We start from the raw sequence: 15,905 nt of genomic DNA, 5'->3' as shown, positions 1-15,905 counted from the left end.
TCATGTGGGTTTTATTCCTGTTGTCTTGCTGTTCTTTTTGCACCTTTTATGCCTCAAAGGACAAGGACCCTGCTTGGGTTTTGAATATAAGCCTTTATTCCAGTTAAGATGTTTTCTTGTTTTACCACTCCATCTTTTTTTTTGTAGCCCTTGAGCCTACCTTGCAAAGTAACCAAATAGCTGTCGCAAGCTGGCTGTGTACCCTTTGTCCAAAAGTTCAAGGGTTACATTTACCTAAGACTTGTCTGCAAAGAGTAGACAAGCACTTCTGCTGGGTGGGCAGGGGGTGGGGAAGGGTGCACATGCATATGATGGAAGCAGTTGGATGCAAGTGTCTGACTGAGACTCTGGTCACTGGGCATGTCTGTCCCATCCTTGGCCAGACTAAAAACCAGTGTCTTTGGAGTAACTTCATTTACAGTTCTTACCATAAGAATATGTGTTTTACTGTCCTGCTACAGTTTTTCAGAAAGAAGTATCTGCCTCCATTTATGCAGATAATTTTAGAATGTTGGAACTTTTAAGTGATACTCATTTAGTGGGGGATAAAAAAGCCTGAGAGGAGGGAATAACTCGTCCAGAGTCCAAGGCTCCTATTTGAACTATGTGTACTACCCCATATATTCATTTACCAAGAAAACCCTCAACAGCTGGGCCTGCATGGAGTGGTTATATTTTAAGATTTTTCACAGGGGTTACAATATGACAGTCCCCACCCCAATCAGGCACCAGGATAAAAGCAGGGACTTAAAATATCATCCCATTTCTTCAGCCTGAGCCATCACATGCTTTCACAATCTCCTGACCTCCCCCTAGGCCCTAAGCCAGGGCTTGGGCAGAGAAATGGAGGGACAAAGAAATTAGTTACATTGCCACCTGAGAAACCTCAGAGGGGAGGACCCAGCCTTAGCCTCCCTCCTCCCAAGTGCAAAATGTGTAAACAGAGTAAACGGAAAACAAAAAAGTGCAGTCTAAGTGGCTCCCTCTCCTCCTCCCCAGGGCTGGGGGGAAAGAATATAGAGGAACATAAGAGGCAAGTCTGGCTTTTCTATTGCCTTACCGCTTGCTGAACATAATGGGGTGAAGCAGGAAGGGGCCAGTTTGCCCATACCCACAGCTCTAGGGCAGTACTTGTCCTTCATTTCCACAGCTGCCAGGATCCCTAGAGTTTACCAGGTGAATTGGTCAGGGGTCAGACTCCCTCGAGCCTGACTTAAGGCTGGGACAGCCCCATCGTTCTCTGTTGATTATGTGGCGCTTATATATTATTTATATAAATAATTTCTCTATGTACAGGAATAAGAGTGGCTTTCATGGAGGGAGGGAGGCCGGAGGCTGCAAGGCTTCACCACTGTTGGAGTTGTCCAGTTCCGTGCTGTCACAGTCTGAGTCCTCGATACTGGGGGGGCCCTGTGAGGAAGAGCAGAAGTGCAGTGAGGTGCTGCTCAGCTGCTCTCGGTGTTACAAATAGATTCCTTCAGGACCCTTCCTTCACTAAGGTCTTTGTAATAGCCAGCAGCTCGCTGATTTCACGGTCTTCGGGTTTCAGTTGCTGAGGCCTTTAAATGCCAAGGCCCCAGATTCCCGGCTTCAGGATGCCTCTTGGCTGCGGTTTACAGCTACCACACAAGCACCTCTACTGACCTACTAACCGTGCTGTGCGCTCTGTACTATGGGCCTCTTGGAGTCTACCCTGTGGACGTTTGCTCTCTGATGGGGGGGCTAACTGGGCTCAGACACTGAGTGACTTGGAGGTTAAATACCACTATTTTTGGCCTCTTCATCTCCACCCAGTAGGTCTCAAATAACTAAGCATCTGCTCCTTAATACCTAGCTGTTTCTGTGACTCACCTGCTCCCCTCTGGGTAGGTCCTGGGGGGGGATGGGTAGGGAGCTGGGTTCGGGGCCAGGAACCACTTCCGATGCAGGGGGGTCCAGTGGGATTTCTGAGCCCTGGGAACACATGTCATCAGACCGCTCATCTGGCCGCTCATCGGTGTTGGTACTGCCGACTTCAGGTGTGCCACTGGGGGAAGGCTCACTGGCTGTGCCCTCCTCCCCATCAGATGGATTCTCTGAGCTGAAGGTGGACCGCGATTGGCGCATGTTCAGGCCTTGAGGCCACCTGCATGGTGGAGAGGCAGGGGCTACAGTTGGCACGCGACACGTAGCCCCAAAAGCAAAAGTGTCATTACCTCCTGTACTGCGTGTCTCTCACCTCTGGCTTGATGTCAGCTCTACTTCACTGTCCACCTCTCCTTCCTCTTCCTCTGATGAAATGCCACGTTTCTGCAGGAGACAGGAGTGGATTGTCCTAAGTGGGAACAGGTCAGCGAAGACCCAAGAGAAGGGAACGTAGTCCTAAGGGTTAAGGAGGGACTGGCTTAAGATGAAAACCTAATGAGGGAGGTGAGCTACGGACTCAGCCCCAGGGAGAACAAGGAAAGGGGAAGAGCTTAGGAACTACCTGTACTTTACCTGGCTTCGGGTGACAGCAGCCCTGTACAGCAGTGCAGCTGGAGTCAAGTGCTGGGACCCAGCCCGGTTTCCTCCCCGTCCCGCCGTCCCTTCCCTTCCAGTTCCCAGGAGCCCCACAACGTCACCAGGCCCTACTGGGGGAGGTGGCTCCCCTTTGGCTCCCCCAGGTGAGTCTGGGCTGGTGGAGCCAGGTGCTGAGCCCTCACTTGGCGGGGTGTCTCCCCGGGCTGGAGGTGGTGAGCCAGGATCCCCGGCTCCCCCTGTGGCCCCGCGGCCCCGGGCTCCCAGTGCTGCTGACAGCAGATCCGGGGACGATGAAGACATCTTGCGTAGCAGGAGGTCGTGGTGGAGCCCACGCAGGGCTGGAGGGCAAGCCTCCCAGGCTGAGGGTCCCCCTCCTAGCCCCCCTGGGCTTCCTGGTCCCCCGGGTTCATGGGGTGGCAAAGCCGCGCGAAGCCCAGGCAGATCTCCGCAGCTGCCCTTGGCGCTGGCCTTCCGGTGCCGAGTCTTGCCACGACGACTCCGTCCTGGTGAGGGGGGGCCCTTAGGACACCCAGGAAGCCCCACCCCACTCAGGGCAGCATCAAGTTTAGGAAGCAAAGATTCGGTCTTGAGGATATCTGGCCTGGTAGGGGAGGGAGAGTACAAGTCCGAGATTAACAGGTCCCAACCTGGGGTAGGCCGCAGGACGTCCTGCCCACCTGCAGAGCGGCCTCGTGGGCGTCTTGGACCCCTGCCCTGCTTCAGCGCGCCCCTTGCTGTTCTGAACCCCCAGCACTCGCAAGCTCTGGCCCCACCTTTTACTGTGCGGTGACAGTTTCTGTGGGACATTCCTCTTCTTGATGAGCTTCTCCATTGTGTTGCCGTGCAGGAGGCTTCGGGAAGGGTGTGGCTTCAGCAGACCCGGGCATCTCCGCTCTAAAGCTTGCTCCCTCCTAAAGACAAGACCCCTCGGTTGGGCGTGTGATCAGAAAGGGGGGCCCAGGCTCAGTAGTCTCTGCATCACGGACACTGGAGACGGGTGCGTGCACAGGTTACCTGAGCAGCTCCCGCTCCTTGAGCTCCAGCTGCAGCATGAGGGCATTAAGTTCCATGTACAGGTTGTTGGCTCTCTCCAGCTTCCGTTCGTAGTGCTCCCTGATGTCCAAGGCGTGTCTGAAACGGGCAGAAGGGTCTCAGGTGAGCCAATGTCTCCTGGTGCTGTCTGACCTCTGGGCCAGCCTCTGGGAACCGGTCCACGGGGCCTGCCCCTGCCGGGACCCCCTTCTCAGTCTGGGTGCACACCTGAGCTCCTCCCTCCTCCGCATCACCAGCTCCTCTTCTAGGCGGTGCAGACACGTCCCTTCTGACTTAATTTTTTCAAAGTGCAGCTTTACCTCTTCGCGCCACTCTGCCTGGGGGTGAAGAGACGGCGGGGGGTGAGGGGCCTCCCTTCGCTCAGCAGACCCGTGGGAAGCCCGTGCAGGTGCTGCCCCGCCACGGGCCGGGAGCAAAGCGGGAGTGGGCTCCAGACTAGACTGGTCAGGAGGGGGTGTCCTGGGAGGGCTAAGCTACCAGCCAGTCCACCCCCCTGGGAGGGCTTCCTCCTTCGCCGGCCCACGCATACCTGGGACTTGAAGTAGGTCTCCTGGGGTGTGGAGAGGACGTCGGCTGAGGCGATGTCCAAGTGCAGCAGGATCTGGCGGAACGATGGGCGGTTTCTTGGTTTGCTGTTCCTGGAGGGCAGGGAGTTTGGGGGAGAAAAGGAATTTGAGGGACGCGTGGAAAGAACTGGAGCAGCCTTCCCCAAGGCGCGGCCTGGAGAACGGAATCCTGGAACGTGCTCTGCAGGCCCAGCGTCCCTGGTCCACTAGCTCTGCTGTCCCCTAGCACGTCCAAGTCCCGCAGGAAGGACACCTGTTCGAGCCTGTTTTCCAAATGTCCTTTTCTGAGTAATTCCGTTCAAAGAAACACACTTTGGGACACGGTTAACCAAGGAGTAGAAATCTTCAACCTTCCGTCAGAGTCTGGGTTCCAAACCAGGCTCCAGAGCCCCCTTCCTGTGTGCTAAGGCAGCCGCAGTGAGGCGCCAGCCACCACGCCCCGGGGTGTGCCAGGCCGCCGCAGGCGCACCTCAGCCGCTCTGGTTGGCAGATGAGGAAACGGCTGCAAGAGGTACACTTGCCCAAGGCTGCGGAGCCTGTCCCAGTCGTACGAGGGCGCTCTGTCCCCCGTCCCCGGTCCGGATTCTGGGCCTGGATGCCTGGTGCCATCTCACCACCAGCAACCCCCCTTTGCCCTCGGCTTTGCCAGGCCGTCCTCACCAACACTGGCGGAGCAGGATTTTGAAGCCGTCAGGGCAGCTGGAGGGCACAGGCAGATGGAGACTGTTGCTTCCCACACCCCAGATGATGGCTGAGGAGTCTACGTCCTTGTAGGGGATCTCGCCAGTCAGCAGTTCCCACAGCACCACACCAAAGGACCTGGAGATCAGAGGGAACATCCCTTGGGAGGGGCTCCCTCCACAGGCTACAGACACCTCTCACTCGCCCTCAGGCCCCAGAAGCCCCCTCCTTCCCTGGGGTTGGCCAGCTGCCAGTCTCGGTCCTCAACCTGGCCCTCACCAGATGTCGACCTTCTCAGACACAGGCTCGTTGCGGATCACTTCGGGGGCCATCCAGGCCACTGTCCCTGCAAAGGACATCTTGGTGCTCTTGTCACTCAGCTCCTTGGAAGTGCCAAAATCGGAGATCTTCACCACATCGTCGTACGTGATTAGCATGCTGGTAAAGATCGTAGTCAGCTGGGGGCCAGGCCCCTCCACGCCTTATCTAGCTGCCGTGGCTCTAACTTGGTTTGAAGTCATTTGGGATCCCCAGAGGCCGGGGGCTTGCCACAGCCCTCCCACAACAGGACTGTCCTTTGGGAGGGGGTTTTGAGATGGCCACGGGGACTTAGGACAGGGTCTGGAGGCAGGGAGATGGCTACACCGACAGGTGGGGTCACCTGCGGGAGACCCTCTGCACCTGCCTGCTTACTCACTTGGGGGACTTGAGGTCTCTATGGATGATCTTGTGCAGGTGCAGGTAGTTCATGCCACCGGCAATGCCCATGGACCAGTCGACCAGCAGCGAGGGGGTGACGGGGCGGCCGGCCCGCAGTACCTCATACAGCTGGCCCTGGGCGCAGAACTCCATGAGGATGCAGTAGCAGGGAGCCTGGGTGCACACGCCCCTGGGGACCAAACGGTGGCATGAGGGCCCGGGCCAGCCTAGTGAACCCCTATTCCCACCCAGCCCACGTGGGCATCTCCTGTAGGAAAGGGGGGTGTTGATCCCTGCTGCCCATGCGGGTCCCAGCCCAGAGCATAGCAGCCCTGGCTCCAGCCCTTGCCCTGGACCCTTACTTGAAGGTGATGATGTTAGGGTGCTTCAGCTTTCGCAGGTGCTTGATGTCAGTCTCCTTCAGGTCCCGCACCTTCTTTACAGCCACCTCCTCCCCATGGAAGCGCCCCAGGAAGACAGCGCCCTGGGCCCCTGAGCCCACCCACTGCAGGTCCAGGATTTCCTCAAAGGGGACCTCCCAAAGGTCTGTGAACAGGAGGCACAGAGAGCGCCACACTCAGGGCCTCATGACTGGCAGGAACAGGGCACTGGGTGGGCTGAAAGGACTCGGTGGCCAAGGCTGAAAATCAGCCAAAAGAGGCCAGGAAGAGGGACGCCTGGGTGGCTCAGCGGTTTAGTGCCTGCCTTCAGCCCAGGGCCTGATTCTCCCTCTGCCTGTGCCTCTGCCTCTCTCTCTCTTATAAATAAATCTTGAAAAAAAAAAAAAAAAAAAAGAGGCCAAAAAGACTAGGTTTGGGGGGACAGGTAAGGAAATGGACGAGCACCTACAAAGCAGGGAAGTCAGCGGCTGATGGATGGATAAGGGGCTACGGTGGGGCCCTGGGGAGAGAGGTGGTCATCAGGTGATTAGATGGGGATGTCCGGCAGATCCTGGGGAGAGGACCCCCACAGGGACACGGCCTACCTTCCTGCTGCTGCTTGTGCTCTGTAGAGTAGGCTTTGCCAATCATGGTCCAGACAGGGCGCAGGCAGCCGAAGAGTCCTTCCAGGAAGCCACTGCCACTCTGGCACTGCAGCCGTACCTCGTCGGCTCGAACTCTGGATGCTCTACTCTCAGGGGACCCAGTGGCTCCCCCTGGGCCCCCTGCATCCTGCTCGTGGAGCTGAAGGACACTATTGGCAAAAGGCTCAGGGGGCGGCTCTCCACCTGGGGAGGGGCTGGGTCCGCCCCCACCCTGCCCACTGAGCGGCACTACATCTCGAAGTACACACTGGGTAGGCGTCAGGTCCTTCTCCGGGGTGCAGTCAGAAGTGTCTGGGTCGAGCTTGCGCATAGACGCCTCGCTTAGGGTGGACACGAAACCCCCGAAGGAAGGGGAGGGCGTGCGGGTCTCATGGAGGCAGGCCATGGCCTCTGGGCCCCGGTGCGGTGGTGAGTGGTGGGCCCTAGGAAACAAGGAAAGGAGGGACGTCAGCCTGGGGCGCAGGGACTGGGAACGCTCAGCTTACAGCCAGAAGCCTGCGGGGAGGACCTGGGCTCACAACGGCCCTGTTGGAAATAACACTTGAGCTTCACTCGCCCTCGGGTACCCATCACTCTCCACGTTTCACCGGGGCCCACTTCAGGAACCTGACACACCGGACGCCTCTCAAGCACCTATTAGTAACACCCTCAGGAAGGCACTGGGAAGCCAGATCCGAAACCCCTTGTCCCTGTAAGATCACCATAACTCCGCTCTGGAGCTCACACGTCCAGCACCTGGAGGACCCCGTGCGCGCACACAGCTCACATCAAGGTCCCTCAGCCCTACACCTTTCACGCGGAGTCTCAGCCTCAGGTGCACAGTAGTAACACCCCTGGGTCTCCCTCGCACCGAAGCACACACAAGTGACACTTGGGCACTCTGAGATGACGTTCCTGGGCCTCCTACATGCTGGCGCCGCACCCGGGGATCCCAATCATGCACTTCCATGTGAGACAGCTGAGGCCTCGTAAGAGCACCAAACCCAGGTGAGAGCCACCCTAAGGCCGACTCAGGGCTCTCATCTGGGCCCCCTTCGCCAGGCTCATGGGCACACACCTGGCCCTCGCCAAGGTAAGTGAGGCCTGCAAGCCACCAGCTCTGCTGTCCCCCAGCAGGGTCAGGGGGACAAAGCACAATCATCCAGTGGGGTTGCAGATGCGGGGTAGCCCACTGCTTCACCCCCCAGCCCTGACATCCGCTCTGCTGCTCCCCCAGGGGTCAGTTACAGAGGCCCTGTCTCCTTTCCTCCTCCACTGTCCCATCCCCAGCTCCCAAAACAAGCACCAGCTTTCCAGACAATGCAGATTTGTAACTAGGTGCTATTTAAAAAAAACAACCATTAAAAGAAATCCGAGGGCAGCCCAGGTGGTGCTGCGGTTTGGTGCTGCCTGCAGCCTGGGGTGTGATCCTGGAGACCTGGGATCGAGTCCCGCGTCGGGCTCCCTGCGTGGAGCCTGCTTGTGTCTCTGCTTCTCTCTATGTCTATGAATAAATAGATAAAATCTTAAAAAATAAATAAAATAAATCTGAATTCTAGGGGTGCTTGGGCGGCTCAGTTGGTTAAATGTCTGACTTCGGCTCAGGTCATGATTCCAGGATCCTGGGACCTACCCCAGGACCTATCCACGCTCAGCTGGGAGTTGCTGCTTCTCCCTCTCTTCACTCTCACAAATGTGCTCTCAAATCTTTAAAAAAAAAAAAAAAAAAAAAAAAAAAAGGGCAGACCCGGTGGCTCAGCGGTTTAGTGCCCCTTCAGCCCAGGGCCTGATCCTGGAGATCCTGGATCGAGTCCCGCGTCAGGCTCCCTGCATGGAGCCTGCTTCTCCCTCTGCCTGTGTCTCTGCCTCTCTCCTCTCTGTATATTCTCATGAATAAATAAATAAAATATTAAAAAAAAAAAAAAAACACCACCACCACCACCTGGGGTGCCTAGGCAGCTCCCTCAAGCATCTAACTCCTGATTTCGGCCCAAGGTGGTGAGATGGGGCCTTCGGTCGGGCCCCATTGTTAGTGGAGTTTGCGTCTCTCCGTCTCCCTGTGCCCCTCCTAGGGCGCTGTCTCTGTCTCTCAAAATGTTTAAAAACAGAATCTGAATTCTAGCCTTGTCTCCGCCACATCCAGGCTGTGGCCTCGGGCGAACCAGATTTGGGCCTCAATGTCTCCAACTGTGCAAAGGGACGAACTAGCTGCCACTGAGACACAGCGACTTCTTCAATCTATGCCAAACTTGGGCAGCCTGACGCCTGGAGTCCTCGTCTATCTCCCTCCGCATCTAGTCACCGAACGAATCCCGAGATGCGAGGGTAACCGAGGACGATGCTCTAAGTGTTCCCCGCAGTGGGGTCCTCCCGGATGCCCCGCACCACAACAGGAGAGGGGTGACGGGAATCTACACACACCAAGGGGTCCCCGGACGACGACGCAGACGCGGAGGTCTGGCACCCGGGACCGTCTCAGCTCTTGCAGGAGTTCCCAGGCTCCTCGGGGTCTTCTTGGGGGGTGTGGGGCGGGCCTGCAACCTGCATGCGGGACAAGCGCCCCGCCGGTTCCTCCGTGGGTCTGGCCCCCTGGGGCCTCTGAGCCCATGCCCGGCTGCGGTGTCTGCTCCCACCTTCGGGGCTCCCGAGCGCACGCGCCCGTCCTCCCCGGCCTCCTCCCCAACGTCGCCCGGCCCGCTCGGCCGTTTCCCACCATCCTTTAGGATAGTCCTAAGGACACAGACTGGCCAGCGCCCCGTCTAGTGCTCCGACTGCTGGGAAGCCCCGGTCCCCCCTGGCCCTCGGGCGACCCCAGGCTGCAGCGGCTCCTGCAGCGGCTCCGCGCTCCCAGGCCGCCCACGTCCGCGGGCCGGTCCGCGGGCGCCCCGGCTCACGACTGCTCGGACGACACTCACCCCCCGGGGACGGGCGCTGGCCGGTCCGCCCGGGGAGCCCGCGCCGGGGGCAGGGCTCCAGCCGCGCCGCGGGCGCTCTCCGCCTGGAAGACGCTCCTCCGGCCCCATGTCTGCAAAGCTCACTCCGCGCCGGAAGGCCGCTCCCCGGCCGCCGTCCGCGGGCCGCCCCCGCACGACGCCCGCCGCCGCCCGGCCCCCCGCGGCCGCCGCTCCGCGAGCCGCGCCCTGCACACATCCCACGGCACGGGGCCTTCCCGCGGGGGCAGGCGCGCGGCGGGCCGGCGGCGGCGAAGGGGTTACGGCCCCCGCCCCCCTCCCGACCTCCTTCCCGGCCGTCACGTGGCGCGGGGCGCGTGGCTGGAACCCGGCGGCGGGCGGCGGGGTCCGGGCGGGGACGGGAGGGGACTCGGCGGGTGGGGGAGCGCTGGGCGCTGCGGCGTAACCATGGCGACCGGCCCGCGGCGGCGCGTGAAGTCACCGGGCCCAGATTAGCCCGAGTCACGTGGGCGGCGCCGGGGGGCGGGGTCAGCTCGGGCCCCGCCCCCGAGCGGCGCCGGCGGGAGGGCCGCGGGGGTCGCGGCTCCGCCGCCTGCGAGCCCCCCGGACGCCTCAGGCGCACCAGCGGGCGGCACCGCGCGGAGCGGCGGCTCGGGGCCGGGGGCCTGGGAGGAAGCGGGGGCCGGGGCCAGAGCGGCCAGACCGAGCAGCTGGGCCGAGGGGCAGCAGGCGGCCAGGGGCCGGCAGGCGCGGCGCCGCTCTGCGCCCTCGGGTCGCCGCCCGTGGGGAGCCGCGCCGGGGCCTCAGGCGGGCGCTCGCGCCGAGGTCCGTGCGGCCGGCCCGGGAGGCGGCGGAAGGCGGCGGAAGGCGGCGGAAGGCGGGTCACCGTCCGTCCCGCAGGCCCGCGAGCAGCTGAGGGAGGGGCTGGCACCGGGGCGGGGCGCCCGCCGGGCCCGCCGCTCCCTGGCCTCTGGGCCGCCAGCTGCCCGGCGCCGGGCCCTCGGGGTCGTCGCGGCCAGCAGCCCCCGGCCCACACGGCCCCGCCCCCGTCAGCCGCGCGCAACCTCGGGCAGGGCAGGGCCGGGCCGTGAGGCGACGGGTGCCCCGCTGGCCGGGAGGCTCTGCCCAGGGCTAAGCGCGCGGTGCCCCGCCGGCCGAGGGGACCCGGTGGCGCCCGCCCCGTGCGCGCGCGGGGAAGGGGCTCTCGGGACCGCTCGAGGCGCCAGGCGGGCCGCAGCCCGGGCGAGCGGCGGCAGGGGGTCCCCGCCTGTTCCCCAACGGGCGCTCCCGCCTCGGAGGCCGGAGCTCGCGGCCAGGAGCCCCGGACCTGCCCCGCGGCCCTGCTCCCACAGCAGCGCACGTGCGGCCGCGGCCGCCAGCCCCGGGCCATCCGTCCGCCGCGCCCCCGCCTCCCGCCGGGCCCTCACCTCGCCCGGACCTCGGTGGGCCGTCGCCGGGGAGAGGCGGGTCGGGAAGGAAGGGCCTTGAAGGGAAGGGAAAGCCAAGGGCTGGGCGATGCGAATGCCCGCTCTGCCGCCTTTGAGGGCCCGACAGAGCCTGACAGAGCCTGACGATAAAGGACCTTGACCCCTCGTGACCTTGCCTCCAGGCCAGCGGCTGCAGCGGTTCTCCCGGAGCCCTCCTGGGAACCCGGGGTACACTGAGATCACCTCCACAGCCGGGCCCCGCCTCACGGATCAGGCCTGGCACCCCCTAGCTGCGCCCCCCCTTCTTCCAGTCAGCTGGGGAGGTCCCAGACAGGAGACAAGAGCCAACTTTGGATTTGGCGCCACGGAGCCAGGTCGGTCTTGCCCAAGGTGGCGAAGGCCAGGCCTGGAGACTCCTCCCGCCCTACCTTGCGGGGTGGAGACCCTGAGGGGCGGCGGACCCGGACAGACGGACAGACGGGACAGACGGGTCGGGAGCACAGGCCTGGCTCCTGGCCCTGCACCCCCCCCCCTCCCCATTCTGGAGAGGCCTTGTCTTCTGTCCGAGCAGAAAAAGGGAGCCTCGGTCTCTGACCTTCTACTTCCCCGGGACAAATCTCAACTTCAGGTTCCAGGGAAACCAGGTCACAGTGGCGGTCGGGCGCCAGAGTCCCCAGTCCTTGCTCTCTTGGCTGCCAGGCCCCCAGTCCTTCCGCGGCAAACCCTGGCACTCCGCGCCCTCCGGCCTTCAGGACAAGGCCCGCGCTCTGCCCCTGGCCAGCCCCTGGTGCCCTGGTCACCCTCCTGGCCCTTAGGGTGGGAAGGGAAGGGAAAGGAGGGTAGGAGCGAGGTATGCAGGGCCACCGGGTGCCTGCGACTCGGGCCCTGGCGGGGGACCCGGAAGAAGGTCCTCACATTTAAGCAGAGTTCCTGGGTGGACGGGCATTTCAAAAAAATCTGGAAGTGCTCGCTTCGGCAGCACATATACTAAAAAAAATCTGGAAGACAAAAAATAATAAAAATATAAAAAGATCTAGAAGGACAGATACTGAAGTGTAACAGTTTCTAGGTAGGTGGAATTGTGGGTGTTTTTATTTTCTTCTTGTGGCTTATCTATATTTGTCTAATATTTCAGTAATAACTTTGAATTGCTTTTAAAATTAAAAAATCGATTTCAAATTGAAAATGAGGAAATAAATATCAGTGTCCGTCTGTTCCTGCCACCTAGCTTGGGACCGTGTGCTATGGAGGGAGAGCGGGTGGCCTGGGGATCAGAGAGGCTCGGCTGAGGCCCCGTCTGCGCTCCTGACCAGGCAGGCGAGCTATGGGCCAGGAGACTCCTGAACAAACCTTTTTCTCCTCTGAATGGGAACCGCGGTACCCCGGTCACACGGTGGCCCGACAGTCTACAACGGGGTGGTTCTGGGTCGGGTGGGCCTGGGTTCAAGACCTAAACTCTCCCCCCAAAGCGCTGTTTTCACTTTGAACAGATTACTTCTTTAGGCTTCAGTTTCCTCATCCCTAAGACAGAGATGACGAGAACACGCCCCGACTCAGCCTGGTTGTAACGCGAGCGACATAATCGCAGTGAAGTCCCTGGCCCAGGACGGGGCACACAGGACCGTCCCCAGAAACACGAGCCATGTTGAAAGTGCCCAGCAAGTGGCAGCGGGGTTTCTTTTATAAATGTGATTCCCTTCCCGTCCTCGCCTTTTCCTCGACGGCAGCAGAGGGCACAGGTGCAAAGGGCGGTGCACACGGCGGGGCAAGGAGAGCAAAGAAGGAGGGAACCAAAGGCCAAGGGCTCTTTGTCCTGGGTGATCCTTAGGCTCCTCTGCCATCGTGTCCCTGCCTCATCACCTTCTCCCGAAACAGGGATGACCCTGGTCCCTCTGGGAGCAAACGAAGCCGACAGACCAGTCTCTGTGGCCAACTCCTCAGGAAGCCCACCTGTCACCTGCTCGCCTGGCTCCTAGTAGCCTCCTGCCCCACAAGGGACTCCTAGAAGGCCACGCAGGGGAGAGGGATGACTGGGTGTGAGAAGCCACGGGTGAGTCTGGGGTGCTGGGCACTAGGATTCGGGGTCGTCTTCCTAGCAAAACCAGACGACCAGATCGTCACCTCCAGGGGGAAGGACTGGGGAATGGCGGTTGCTTCTGAGAGGGTCCTGCACCCTTAGCTGTGAGGACACACAGGACGTCCAAAGCCAGGCCTCACTTAAACTTCTTGCCTCCTCTGCCCATAACTGGGTTTAATTCGGGGACGGGCCTTTACTTGTTTTCATGGAGTTGGGGTATCCCGCCCTCGGTGGCCCCAGCAGGGCCTCAGTCCCTGCTGTGGGGGGGGAGGCGAGGCGGGCTCGGGAGGGCAAGCACCTTTGGCCACCCTGAAGCATGAGATGGCAGAGAGCAGGCCTTCGTGCCGCTCTGGGAAACTCTGCTGTCTGGACAGGAAGGCCAGGGAGCCCTTGAGCCCCTTCCTTCCAGGGCCCTGGTGCTCGCCTTCCCCGGTGCTACCCTTGAGCCCACAGCCAGGGCTCCCAGGACTCCCAGAGCCATGGGTCCATCCTGCCGGTCGGCTGAGAGGACTCTGGGTCGGGGAGAGACCTCAGGCGCACTCCTAGGTGGAGGGCCACCCCCTCTCCTCCCCAGAAGGAGCAGGTGTGGAGTTCAAGTCCCTGAAGGTGGGGCTCTTCTATGCTAAGGGACACCCCACCGACCCCCCTTCTCTTCCGTCCCCTCCGCCGAGGGCACAGTGATCAGGGATCACAACTGTGGGGAACAGATTCTTGCTCATTTTCTAGCCAAGGAGTTTGAGAAATGTGTGGGGCAGAGGAGGAGGTTCCTGAGAGGCCTGGGCTGGGGAACTGGGTTAGGGGAGTCAGAGGAGCTGGGGAGAAAGAGGGAGAGAACCACAAATGAATGGGGGAGGGGAGGAAGCAACAGCTGGATGGAGAAGGTGAACGGCACAGCTGGAGGGGGCTGGGGGCAGCAGAGGGCAGGGGGAGGCCCTCACCTGGGCATCCTGGAACAGGTGCTCACAGCCTGTAATCCTCAGGTGCAGCAGGCAGAGCGCGGGAGGGGAGGGGAGGGGAGGGGAAGGGAGGGGAGGGGGCCGCTGGGCATCTCGGGCCCGGTCCTCCCTTTCCTTCCCGGAGGGGCCCGAACTCTTCCTCCTCCTTCCCTCTCCCCCTCCGGGAGGATGAGTGGGAGGAGAGGAGGATGTTCTCTTGCCCGCTGTCCTTTACGTCGGTGCCCCCGCCGTCCCCCCACCCCCACCCCCACCCCGTACGGTCCTTTCCAGCCCCGGAGGCCCTCGGGCTCCCGGCTGGGCCGCGGCGTCCCTCCGCTCCGTCCCCCCCTTCCCATCCCCACGGGCGTCGGGTCCAGGTCCCCGCTTCCCCCGCCCCGCGGCCTCAGCATCCCCGCGCCACCCCACCCCACCCCGCCACCTCGGCCTCCCGACCCTCCCTCCGCGCCCGGACCCCGGGGCCCGGACCCCTCCCTGCCCCCCGCCCCCCACCTCGGCCAGGCTCTCACCTCAGGGGCTCCGCGGCCGCAGCACAAAAGGCGGCGCTGCTGCAGCTCGGCTCCGGATGCTGCTCCCGCCTCCTCCTCCTTCTCCTCCTCCTTCTCTCCTCCCCCCGCTGCCCTCGACCGGACCCGGGGCGCCGTCACCGGCGAGGCTCGCGCGGCGTCCGGGGGCACGGCTGTCGGCCCCGGCGTCCTCCCCCCACCCCCCGACCCCTGGCCCCGTCCCCACTCGGCTCGAACTCCCGCTCCTTCCGAGGCCCCCGCCCCTGGCCCCCCGGGACGGACACGCCCTGAGCGGGGGATGCTGCGCTGGAGCCGCCGGCCTCTTAAAGGAGCCCGCCGCTGCCATCCGGCGCGCTCCAGGCCCGGCCCCGGCCCTCCGGGGCCCCGCGCCTCCCCGCAGGCGGGGTCGGGTGGCCGTCGCACCCCGAGCCTTGCGCTGGTTCCCGAGGAGCCCCCTTTGGCCGGTCGGACACCCTGCCTGCTACGCCCCGAGACGGAGCCCCTCCGCGCGGGGACCCCGGCCGCCCAGCGCTCTGGCGCGGCTCCCCCTGCCTTGCCGAGCCAGCCAGCCGCCCTTCCCGTCGCCGTCACCACTCCGGCTCTACCCAATTGGAATCCGCCGAGCCTAATGCCCGAGCTCCTCGGCGCCGTCCCGGGGCTCCCCCGGCTCTCCACTACCTGGCCCAGCCTCGGGGCGCTCGTTAGAACCAGGCATTTTCGTGGTGTCTCGCCAAGGTCACGAGGTTCTCCTACATCTTTTAACCCGGTGGCCGGGACACCCTGGGGAGGAGGGGCTGCAGCTCTGCAGCCAGTTAGCGGGTTAGCGTTCAGAGGCCGGAGTCCTCTCCTGCTGTCTCTTCGGCCGAGAGACCCCAGACCCACAGCAGCGGGAACGAGCCCGCGGTGTGCGTGAGTCCTAGTGCTGTCGCCCCTACCGCCCGATTCTCAGGCCCCAGAGAGGGTCTCGGGCCACCTACGGAGACGTTCCCTGGGGACGGCCCAGCAAGGCTTTAGAGAAGACCTGAAACCAGACAGGCCGCGGGCCAGAACTAGGGGCAGGGGAGTGAAGGGCAACCCGGGAAAACGAAGCAGGGGCTGTGAGACGAAGGCCCCGGCGCCGGGAGCGCGGAGGAACTGCGGGCCGCGAGCCGGCCGGCCCCAGCGCGGAGGGGCTCGAGCGCTCTCCTCCCGCGGCCAGGTGAGGCCACCCCAGCCCGCGCCGAGCCAGGGTGCGACAGCCCCTCTTCCCTGGACCAATCGCAGCCTTTCCTCAACAGAGGGGCGGGGCCGAGGGGCTGCCTCGCTCCTGGCCCCGCCCCTCGAGGCAAAGTAACCAATCGCAACGTGCCTAGAGCGAGTCAGCGCAATCGGACACGACCAATCCTCTCGCGGAGCTCTCCGCGCACGCCTGCGCCTGCCCTTGCGCGGCGACAAAGATGGCGCGCGAGCTGCCGGGCTCTGTAGTTTCCTCGGGAGCCTGCGGACCCGGCGCTCCGGTTAGGCCT

General features: G+C 62.6%; 1 protein-coding gene across 5 annotated transcripts; it reads right to left on the bottom strand.

The window, feature by feature from the left end:
* Window positions 1–73: 73 nt before the first annotated feature.
* MAP3K12 (mitogen-activated protein kinase kinase kinase 12) lies at window positions 74–15,636 on the bottom strand. 5 transcript variants are annotated; one of them, XM_072765164.1, is made up of 15 exons: window positions 9,441–9,579; window positions 7,885–8,029; window positions 6,487–6,968; window positions 5,864–6,047; window positions 5,500–5,691; window positions 5,082–5,240; window positions 4,782–4,940; window positions 4,085–4,193; window positions 3,763–3,872; window positions 3,517–3,633; window positions 3,276–3,413; window positions 2,479–3,103; window positions 2,219–2,289; window positions 1,852–2,125; window positions 74–1,410 (listed from the first exon to the last, which is right to left on the bottom strand). In XM_072765164.1, exons 3-15 carry the CDS (start codon window positions 6,929–6,931, stop codon window positions 1,312–1,314), a joined length of 2,682 nt encoding a protein of 893 aa, XP_072621265.1. In that variant the 5' UTR covers window positions 6,932–6,968; window positions 7,885–8,029; window positions 9,441–9,579; the 3' UTR covers window positions 74–1,311. The 5 variants fall into 5 exon arrangements, with proteins under 5 accessions (XP_072621265.1, XP_072621263.1, XP_072621262.1 ...); XM_072765162.1 differs by lacking the exons at window positions 7,885–8,029; window positions 9,441–9,579 and adding an exon at window positions 15,079–15,636; XM_072765161.1 differs by lacking the exons at window positions 7,885–8,029; window positions 9,441–9,579 and adding an exon at window positions 14,404–14,738.
* Between the last annotated feature and the right edge of the window lie 269 nt (window positions 15,637–15,905).

Source organism: Vulpes vulpes, chromosome 8 (genome assembly GCF_048418805.1).
Source record: "Vulpes vulpes isolate BD-2025 chromosome 8, VulVul3, whole genome shotgun sequence".
Classification (NCBI taxonomy): domain Eukaryota; kingdom Metazoa; phylum Chordata; class Mammalia; order Carnivora; family Canidae; genus Vulpes; species Vulpes vulpes.
The sequence above is the reverse complement of the archived record's forward strand: the minus strand, read 5'-3'. Positions and strand labels throughout refer to the sequence as shown.

Excerpts from the sequence above, each read along its gene's own strand:
- MAP3K12 (XM_072765162.1), bottom strand. The coding sequence starts at position 6,931 with ATGGCCTGCCTCCATGAGACCCGCACGCCCTCCCCTTCCTTCGGGGGT. Across the intron at positions 4,194-4,781 it reads ATCCTGCTCCGCCAGTGTTG|GAACAGCAAACCAAGAAACC; the intron begins GTGAGGACGGCC and ends CCTGCCCTCCAG. Across the intron at positions 2,126-2,218 it reads GAGCTGACATCAAGCCAGAG|GTGGCCTCAAGGCCTGAACA; the intron begins GTGAGAGACACG and ends TCCACCATGCAG.